Genomic DNA, 10,363 nt, shown 5'->3' on the forward strand with positions numbered 1-10,363 from the left:
CCAGATCTCCATCTTCATCCTTCCCACTTGTAAGTACCAATGCCCAGGCTTTCAGAAACTCCATAAAAAGCCATTGCTGTCTGAAGACACATTATACAGGTAACTGAGTAACTGGAGCTGGACCCAGTTGCTGATCCCCAGCAAACACAGATGGTGTATGTGAATCTGCCTATGGGTTTATTTATCTTTCAAGACAGCAACCGCTGGCTTCCTTTGCCTCTCAAGCCCATATCTGAAAGTTTATGCTCCCAGCAAAACTTTTCTGGTGCAACTGATCCCTTTGGAAACACAGCAAGACATACAGAGGTGGAGAACCTGTGTCTGGGTGGCCCTTTCAGGTTTCCTTGATGCTCCATTTTCAGGATTTTGGTTCAGAAACCCAGCTTCCTTACACCTTAGTAAAAAATGCTCTGTAAGGAGAGCAAAGGCAAAACAATCAGTGTTAATACCTGCTGTCCCAGTAGCTGGTACATAGGCAAAGACCATGTTCGCCTTCCCTTTCAAGGCATTTTCAATGTTCTGAAGATCTGCCAGCGTTTCAACATATTTAACTTCATTAAAGAGCAGGGCACTGAGGAATCAGAAAAAACTCATTAGCAACTATTTTAAGAGCAAACTTGCAGCCACGTAACTGTGATGGGGAAAACAAGGTAAAATTCCAGTTTCTTGCTGGCAGATTGAAGATTCACAGCCAAATATAGTTGCCCAGATGTGTGCTGGTGAGTCATCTCAAGGGCAAAGTTTTAACAAGGTCAAACCATACCAAAGGGACAAGCAGCTTTCTGCTTGGCTGAGAGCCACCTCTGGAATACGTGGGGCTTGTATTTATGCAAAACTTCGTATCAACAAGTGAAAATGGAAAGTAAAAGATTTCACAGGGATGCATCTGGTTGGTACTTACAACAAAACGTTAGCAACAATGGAGTCCACGTCAAACAAGGCATCTGTGGGGAACTCTCTGATCAGCATGTTACCTCTATGGAGAGGAAAAAAAAGAGTATCACGAAAGCACCTATGAACGATTAGGTACATGTACTAATATGATTTTCACTCTGCTGAATGCTTGCAGGTGTTTGCTGGCAGGTGTGGCTGGAAAGAAAACGTCAGGGTTGAATTTGAGGATTTGGTAGGATTAGGCTGTTTTAGCTGTCACCTCTGTCACTGCTGTTTCACTCAGCTTCTGGGGCCTCTTGATGAGAAGCACAGACTGACAGAAGGTCTCTATATACCAAGCACCACCCCGTAGACCCTCACCAGGAGAGGAAAAGTCCCTGTGGGTCATGCACAACAGTCAATGAGAACTGAGCTGATACGTGGAGAAGAGTCCAGCTGACAACCCATGGAGACCAAGAGCTAACCCTTCACATCGAGGGCAGACGAGCTAACTATACAGACAGAAAGAGCAACAAGGAGTGTTTCTTTCTAAGACTAGACCCAAAACCTAGTGGTTTGAGTGTAACTCTGGAGGACCTGGTGGTTGGAGGCCGACAGAAAGTTGATGTCACTGCTGTCTTCATGGCTCCTCTCCTCCTCTACAGACATCTCTGATAATCAACAGCATTTCCTTCAAACACTTGCACCGGAAAGCAGTCACAGTGTGGTGCCCAGAAAGCCCCCTCACCTGAACAGGTAGGCTTTCCTTAATGCATTTTCTTTTCCACAGTATCTTGAGATATCCTCTTTGGGACAATTAACCTAGACATTGAAAGCATGTAATTAGACATTCAGCTCCACAAATAACTACAAACACACAGCACTACAGTTTTTTTTCCACTCAGGAGTGTAAATACAGCCTTTCCAAACCTACTAGGAGAGAAAATACAATAAAATGGAGTCCAGAGACAGGTATTGGAGTTTGCATTTCAGTTCTCCAGCTCAGCCTGCCTTGATTTGGGTCACACAGGATCAGGAGATATTATGATCGGCCCAACACATTCGAAGTGACAGACTGCTGACAAATATATAAGCACTTATAATCTAATTAAACTTGCCTGAATTTGTAATTCCCTCACCTAAATCTGCACAAAGCTTCAGCTAAAAACCCCTTTATATGAAATATATTGCACTGAATTGAAAAGAAGTGAACTGCCCCCATCCATAGAATCATAGAATAGTTAGGGTTGGAAAAGACCTTAAGATCATCTAGTTCCAACCCCCCTGCCATGCAGTTTGAGCTGGCAGGAGAGAGCTTTGGAAGGAGTTGGGCAAGTCCCACCAGAGTAAGACAAGCAGGCTGATGCCCTCCTGTGCAGCACACTGGGGATCATACTCTTCCTTGTGCCATGCCCATGGGTACACAGCAATGACCAGGAAACTCCATGTGCCCCATGCAGCTGCTGGGAGGCTAGATTAGTCCAGCCAGCTAAGCCTGTTATGTGGGGTGCCCATGAAAAACACCAATCTGCAGGAAAAAGGGCCCCTAAAGCCGGGAATGCAATTCAAAGTGCACAGGTTCATCTACTGAGACTGAATTGGGAGGCCGGGAGCAGCTCAGGGCTGCCCCTGCCTAACTTACAGCACTGCCAGTCCTCTGCTTTGCGGGGTTTAGAGACACAGGCACAACATCAAGCCTCTCTGGAACACAGGAGCCTGCCTCTGGCCCACAGGCAGAAGGTGCGATGCAACTCACAAGCAGCTAACGTAAGACCAAGGCAAGGGATGAAAAGGGATGCCCTGGTCTGCTTTCTTGTGGAGTCTGCCCCGAGGGTGGCTCTGTTCACCCTGTTCTTCTTCACAGGAAGCCCTGCAGAAATCATCTGCAGAAATAGCCTGTCCTGCCCCTCATCTCCGTTTACCTTCACCACTGAAATGCCATAGTCCTGGAGAGCCTCAGCTGAGTTCTCAATCTGCTCCAAGAAGGGCTGGGCACCAGGTGAAACTGAAACACAAAAAACCTCTGTTTTCGATTTCCTCTCCTTACAGGTGAGACAGATGAGAGTACCTTCAGGGCAAGCACTGTCTGTGCTCTGTCATGGTAACAGTATGCCAAGGTCCCCATGCAAAAATCCCTGGGACATCAGAGCAGACCTGAGCAGACCAAACAGGGAGCTGTGGCACACTGCCAGCAGAGATGTCTGCAGGGATATGGCTGGGAGAGACAGAGGGACTGGGAATGGCTCTGTCAGATGAGTGTTGCTGTGCTGGGCTTCAAGTCCTCAGAGTCAAGAGCATCCTCCTGCCATGCACTGAGACACTGTTGACACAATATGGTCCTGCTCTTACTCCAAGAGTAAGGTATTTATTGAAACAAAACTAATTACAGACAACAACATGAATGCCTGCAGTCTCCCCTCCTTCCTTTACAATGCACCCAGCCTCTCAGTGCTGACATAGGAGCTGTGTCAGTGTTTCAGCCCACAATGATGTCTCTGGGAAACCATATCTGGAGGTCATAAAGGAGCAGGAAAAGAAAGGCAAAGCCAAGGATCTTCTAATTCTTGACAGCACTTAGTTTCCCTGCATGCGAGGAATCCTCCTTTCCCTGGGAGGTACCATGGAAGAGAAACCTGGCTCCTTTCAGGGGACAACTCCTTAGAAGGCTGGGTTTCTCTTCCACGGTACCCTAGAAAAGTCATGAAGGGGTTTGAAGGAGTGTGCCTGGGGACATAGCCAGGAAAGATCCCACCCCAAGAGGTCTCTGCCTGTCAGGAGCACTTGGAGCCGTGCAAACACAGGTTTGCCAGCTGAGCTTGACGAGCTCTTTAAAATCACTTCAGGTTTAAAAATCTCAAGAATTGCCTCTTCGCTGTTCCACTTACACACCCTCACACAGTAAACCCAGGCTGATATAAATGCATACTGTTAAATACATACCATTATGGCTGAAATAAGCTAGGGATGCTCTGCCGGCTTGCAAGGCACTGAAATACCGCTGTGGGCTCAGTTCCTGCAGCACCCTCGCACTTCCATGCGTTGGGATGGAGGAAGCACAAAAGAGCAGGAAAGAGAAGGAAGAAACCCATCTGTCCTTTTGGGCTGACATGGCTGTTATCAGCTACAGGCACGGGAGAGTGACAACTGAGAAAAAGAAAGAAAGAAACAAACAAATATCATGTATATACACACACAAAACCATATCTATTATACATATGGACACAAACATACATATGAGCATCTGTCTGTCAAGTGCAGCGTGACTGGAATTTCTAGATGTGACACAATCGTCTCAAGGACATCATGAATTAGTGACTAGAACAGTAGGTGATCCAAACAACTGTAAAGATGACAGCAAAGGCCATTCTCTTTCCTCTGAGTGCTATCTGTAAGTGCACAGACCCTCAGTGATTTCAGTTTAGGGCTGGTTTTCTTCCCTCTTTTTTTCTTCTTTTGAATCAAACAGAAATTACAGGTACAGGCAGAAAACAGTGAGCGCATCATATGAAAGAAAACCCACCCAAACAGTCTCAATTCTTGCTAAAAAGCTTTGAGGATGCCACTAGCATTCTAAATGCCACTGAAAGAGGTGTTCACAAAAGGACAGGCCACGCTGCTCACTTCAGATGATGCCAAATGACATGGGGAGATGCAAGAGCCCTCCCCCAGTGCCTGCCCCAGCTCTCTGCCGCTTGAGGTTTCAGCTACATCAAATGGGAGAGGGATTTGTGCAAACCCCTTCGGCTTGTGTGAAATAATGTGAGAAATTAGAGACCATCCCTCCACCCACAGATCCTCAAAGTTATGTTACAATATTAAGGCAATTTTAGGGTAAAATGCAGCTGCTATTTCCAAGATGGAATGCAGTCGATATGCACAGAATCTACCCGGTGATAGTTGCCCAGGCAACCCTGCGACCTTGGCATATACTGAGATAAACTTAACGGAGAGTGGAGCAGAGGGAAGGCCCTGTGGCCAGGCTCTGCTATACTCCCTTGCAGGTGTGGGAACTGAAGACACCATGTACACCATGATAAACCACCTTGCAGCTGACCAACAAGGAAGCTATACTTCTATTGTAAAGCAAGAGAATTTCATAGCAGTCATTAACAAAGTATGTATAACTAGAGCCACTCCAGCTCCATAGACACATACTCAAACTCCATAGTGATGTAAGGTTAAAACGCCATAGCCATATTTAGTTAAAGCTCCATAGATATACAGTTGAGAAATTGAAACTTGTATTACTATGAAAAAGCCTGGACAGATAAAAGGGTCTCTTAAAGGGTCAGGAGACCTGAGAAATAAGAATAGTTTATGATGAGAACTGATAGCCAGGGAAGCTTTGGCCTTGTGTAGGTGGGCTAAGAAAAACAGAACTGAGGATAACAGGACTGAGAAAAACAAGACTAACAAACCTCTAATCAGGAAAGACTGTCATTGAAGCCTGCTACATTCTGGACAATTGTCAAAATGCGGTTTCAAGGGTTAGCAAAACATGATTAGGGTGTCCTTTTGAGGAACTATCCTCATTATACTCTCATTATAATACTAAAAATCACACCCACAGGTCAAAAGATCCTTGACACTTCCCTGAGCGTGTACAGTGAGGCAATTAGTTATGTAGCCTTATACAAACTAGCTCATCAATTGGTAAATGGTGGAAGGATTACAGGAAGTTACTAATTTGAATTAAATCATACAAATATACAAAATGAAGAGGGCAAAAATTAAGGAATTGTAACTGGTGGGATCGGTCAGTGGGCTGAACCTGTCTTCTCCCCCCACAGGGTCACCTACTGGGTAAGAGCTATACTTGTGCATTTAATGACTGCTTTTTAACTGGCTTTATATACATTATTTTCATGCTCATTCTCACAGTTAGTATGTTATATTGTGAATGCAATCTTCAAACCTTAAGCCCTCATAAAATTATAACAAAAATTCTCATCTATTTTCTGTGCATTTCCAGAAACTTAAAAATGGTCTTAAAAATTGACTTAAAAGTTTTAACTCAGTGGGTGAATCTGTTCCTGTAAATCCCCACTAGGAGAGCTGAATTACCCTCCAATGTAGTGTGCTGCCCAGTGGAGCACCTGCAGAGGGCTCTAACGGGTTAACCCAGCGCCAGGCTCTCATCTTTTCTGGGACAGTAACAAACCTGCCGAACGTACAGATGAGGGTGTGAAATTCTCCCCCTTACTGGAGTAAAGATCTCCTTAACATGACAGCTTGTCACACCTTGCTCTGTCCAGCCTTGTGTTATTCTGACATCAGTGGCATGGGAGTGAACCCCATAACCCACACAGGGCTGCAGGGCAATCCCTTCCATACTGGGTTTCCACCTGGAGCTGGCTAGGAAAGAAGCCAAGGAAATTTGTGAGCCAAGGAAAGACCAAGTGTGTAAGTCTGCTGCTGGGGTTCACCAGCAGCCCTCCCTGCCATGACTGTTTAACTCTTCTTGCTCAGATTAAGGAACACAGGAGAGCTTCATGTGGACAACCACTACGGGATGCGTAGTGCATCTTCTTCCCACTTCATTTCCCTTGTTTCTTTGCAGCCTGCTCTTCAGCTATTGGTCTTTGCTGCTGGGTGTGCTGCGGCATGGCTGGTCCCTGGTCAACAAAGGCACAAAGGCGGAATTGAAGCCATGTAGGAGTGGTTTGCTTTGCATCATGAGCTGCAGCTCTTTTCGTTAACAAACATCCCTGTGTCCATGGACTGTCATTCCCTCCAACACCCTGTCAGATGCTGTCAGCTTACTACTGCTGCTCTGTGATGAGCCCAAACTCAAATGCTCAAAAACAAGCAGGCAAAGTCCCTCTTGCCTTGCTGCGAGAATGAGTTAATGACAACCAGGCATGCTCAGCCTTCACAGGCTCCCCCTCATGTAGGTGAGGTGTTTGGATCAGGCCTGAACAGCACAAAGGAGCAAAGACAGAGCTGAGAAAGCCATGATTTATTTTTTTCTTTTCATCTTCTCTTCATTCTCTCCTTTCCAGCTTTGGGAAATGCCAGGCATTTCTGGTCCTTTGCCCTCCCATCTTTTCCTCTGGCTTACAGTGGGCACAGAGACTGGGGTTTGGGGGTGCTGTTTATTAAATGACTAATAAATGACTAATAATTTATTAAACTTGGCTAAAGCAGGATAGAAAAATAAATTCAATGCTGGTATGTGGGAACCAGCCCAAGTCAAATGGGAAAGCTTACTGTCAAGGAAACAAGAGGAGTAGCCTCCAATGCCTCAAAGACTTCATGGAATTATACCTGGAATTTTACCTGATCTGGGTGGGGAGAGGCTGGAGAAGCAGAAGCCCCACTTTCTGCTGTCTCCACATGCTGTGACATTGCTACTCCTCTCCTTTCACCTCTCCCAAAGTCAGCCCTGTCTGCCCCACCATGACTTCTCACTCTGCTCCACCACCCTCAGGCCCACTCCTCCCCATGCTTTGTTCACCCTTCACACAAAAATGTCTGCTCATCCCTTCCCTGCTCATGTTCTCTCACCTCTTATTACTTCATCCTGCCCAGCAGCTTCCTGCTGTGCCCCAAAAATCCATGCTCAAATTTTCAGCTTTTAGGTCACTTCCTCTGTCACCTCATTTCCATAAAGGGAAAATTAACACCATAGGACTGGAAACAGCCAGAATCCTTTACTGCAGCCACTTGCAGGATTACCAGAGATATGTGAAAATACCAAAGAAGTGTGAACCAGTCCTGTGTCACTGCTGGGAAACCCTAAATCCATGGATCATGGGGCAACCCAGCACAGCACAGATGGTATGTAAGACCTGGTTCATGTTTTCACTGTCATACCTCCAAAACAGCCAGGCAAGGTGGTTGAAGCTAGTGCAGATGATCTAAAACGAAACCAAATACATCAGAGACACCCAGCACGAAATCTTGTGTTGTCATAAATTCCTTATGCCACATCAGTTCTTCTGTATCGGTAACCAAGGGCTGGGATCCTTCCATCACCACTGTGATCCCAGCTGCTTTCCCTGACACCTTGACTCAAAAGCCCCCAGATGCCAATATTTATCACCAAGGAAGCTGCAGCCACATTTCATTCAATGGAGGGTGATGTGGGGTGGGTTTTAAGTCTCTCAAGGCAAGGAAGAACCACTGTCCCACTGGAATCACAGACTGCACAGCCAGTCAGGTGCCATCTCCATCATCCATGGGCCTCCCTGAACTCAGCAGAAACACCTGGAAACCAACCTGGACTTGGCATTTGCCAGTGACATAAAATTCCATACACCCCTCAGAAGGGTATTTTGCTCCCAGTGACCTATTACCTTCTTGTGAAAAACTGTCACTTTATCAGCAAATACATTACCCAGCTGCTTCCCCTTCATTTTATCTCATTATATCAGTATCTCCCAGCCTGCCAAGCCCTGAGTTGTCAAGTTTTAACTCCCTAGGTAGATGCTCCTAAAGCATTTAGAATGTTCCTAGATGGAGTCACTTCTACCTCTCCTGTGATGACTGACACAGATCAGGCCTTTTGTTGCAGCAGGACAGTTTTCTGTCAACGTGCTCATGTGTTTTTCATGCCCTTCCAGCAGCAGTTAATCAGTGTGCTGCCCTCCCAGACTTGCTGGCACAGAGGAAACATAACAGACCCCAAATCAACTTGGGGCTGATGCAAGCGCTTAGCTACAGCAGGCTACACTGGCTGATGCACTCTTCTCAGCATGGCTGCATGCCCCAGCACAAATATCCTTCCTGTTGCTGCTGAAAAATGCAAAAAAACCAGAACACTGACAGAACTTCTTGCACTTTGGATCCTGCACACAGGTTTCCTTTAGGGGATCCAGATAAACTCGCTGAAAAGCTCTGTGTTCCAGCCCTCTACTCTCAGATCCACATGAAATCTCACCAACTCCTTGTCACAGTCTGACCAGCAAATCTTTCCCAAACACACCCAACTTGCTTGCAGCCAGCTCGTCCGAAGATGGAAGCTGTCCCAACAGCTGTATTGTCTGCAGATCTCTTTTCTCCTGAACTAGATGATAAATTGGCTCTTCAGGGACAAAGAAAGCATCCTTGGGATTCCACTGAAGCATATGTGGATGACAGCGACTCTCCAGTGTAAACCCACTACATGAAACTGTCACCTGTGGCCATTTGACTGCCTGAGGTTTATCCTGCAGGTTTTTAATTCATCAGAAGATCAGCCCCATGTCCCATGCCTAACAATTGTTGACATATTCTGCTGACAACTGTTGAAATATTGCTTAAGTCAAGCAATATTTAAGTCTTTTTTTTTTTTCCCCTGTGTGAGCGTATGTGTTAGTTTCAGGGAATACTATGGCTGCCCAGGAATAGCCTCACTTCCTTACCACATACTGCATTAGTTTGTGTATTTTTCACTACACGCTCCCCTTCCCTGCTCATCTTCAGAAAAGTGGCCAGAACCAGCCTTTTCTTAATCAGCAGACAAGCCAGGTTCATTATCACTACCCAGTTTTGCTGGAACAGAACTCAGCCCAGCTCCTTTCCAATTTTCCAAAGGCAAATTATTTGACCCAGCTGACTTGAATAAGGTCAAAAAAAGCTGCAGTTACCCAGTGTTTGGAGCTGGAACAGCACCAAGATGGTTCTCTGCTGCTTCAGGATGGGTTTGCAATCATGAGATTGAAATACCTGCTGGCCCTTCCCATCCGCCCCTTTGACCCAGCAGCCTGCGGAGAAGACAGGGGTTGCAGCCTGCAACTGCGAGGCCCCTACGGCCATATCCCTGCACCATGTCCTGTGGTGGCCATTACCCTGCAGCTGCAGGAAGATGTTTCCACCCGCACAGGACACCCCGACATGCCTCCCAACCAGCCAGGACCCACAGCAGGAGCATGCACTGCTTTCAGCCAAAAAACACTGTGGCAAAGGCATCTATCCTGCATATATCCACACTGTTTCAAGCTGAAGCACTGCTAGGCCTTTTGTGCACAGGCAGGCACACTTTCCAACTAGCAGCATTTTAAGTACATTGCAGATTGCTGCGTAATCAGCCTGCAGCGGAGATCCGCTCCGGGGCAGCTCTGACACTGGAGGCACATCTGGCACACCATATCAGATGATAACGGAGCTCTTCTTTGCGCCACGGCCTCACCCCAGCCTCTGACCCACTGCACCAGACGTGCCAGATTTTCAGTGCAAATCCAAGACACGGGCCTGCAGCCAGGGGATGAGGGTGCCTACAAGGACGGCTGTGGCGAGCTGCCGGAGTGGCATCCTGCAGTGCAGGGATGCTTCTTAAGGATCAGAGGTGGGAAACACACTGACATCAAAGAGTGTCCCAGCCTCTTGCCCAAACCTCACTGTTTAGGTTTTTTGGCAGTGATGCTCTCACACTGCCCCATCTCCTGCCACTTCCCGGGGAGTTTCACTTTCATTTTCACTTCCAGGTACCACTTTCCAGCATCCGGAAGCCCTACCGTGCCTCACCTCCTAGCCAAGGCTGCAGGAGGGACATGCTGCAGCCCTTCTC

At 46.7% G+C, this 10,363-nt stretch overlaps 1 protein-coding gene across 1 annotated transcript in view; it reads right to left on the bottom strand.

Moving 5' to 3' along the window:
• TXNDC16 (thioredoxin domain containing 16) overlaps positions 1-3,982 on the bottom strand; it is a gene marked incomplete at both ends in the record, with an annotated part of 33,173 nt that extends 29,191 nt beyond the window's left edge. Inside the window, 5 exons of the mRNA XM_080618884.1 lie at positions 450-571; positions 902-976; positions 1,622-1,695; positions 2,796-2,878; positions 3,814-3,982. Coding sequence (XP_080475010.1) covers positions 450-571; positions 902-976; positions 1,622-1,695; positions 2,796-2,878; positions 3,814-3,982 — 523 coding nt within the window. The remainder of the gene's footprint in view (positions 1-449; positions 572-901; positions 977-1,621; positions 1,696-2,795; positions 2,879-3,813) is intronic.
• Positions 3,983-10,363: the final 6,381 nt, after the last annotated feature.

This window comes from Psittacula echo (genome assembly GCF_963264785.1).
Source record: "Psittacula echo genome assembly, chromosome: 5".
In the NCBI taxonomy this organism is placed as follows: Eukaryota; Metazoa; Chordata; class Aves; order Psittaciformes; family Psittacidae; genus Psittacula; species Psittacula echo.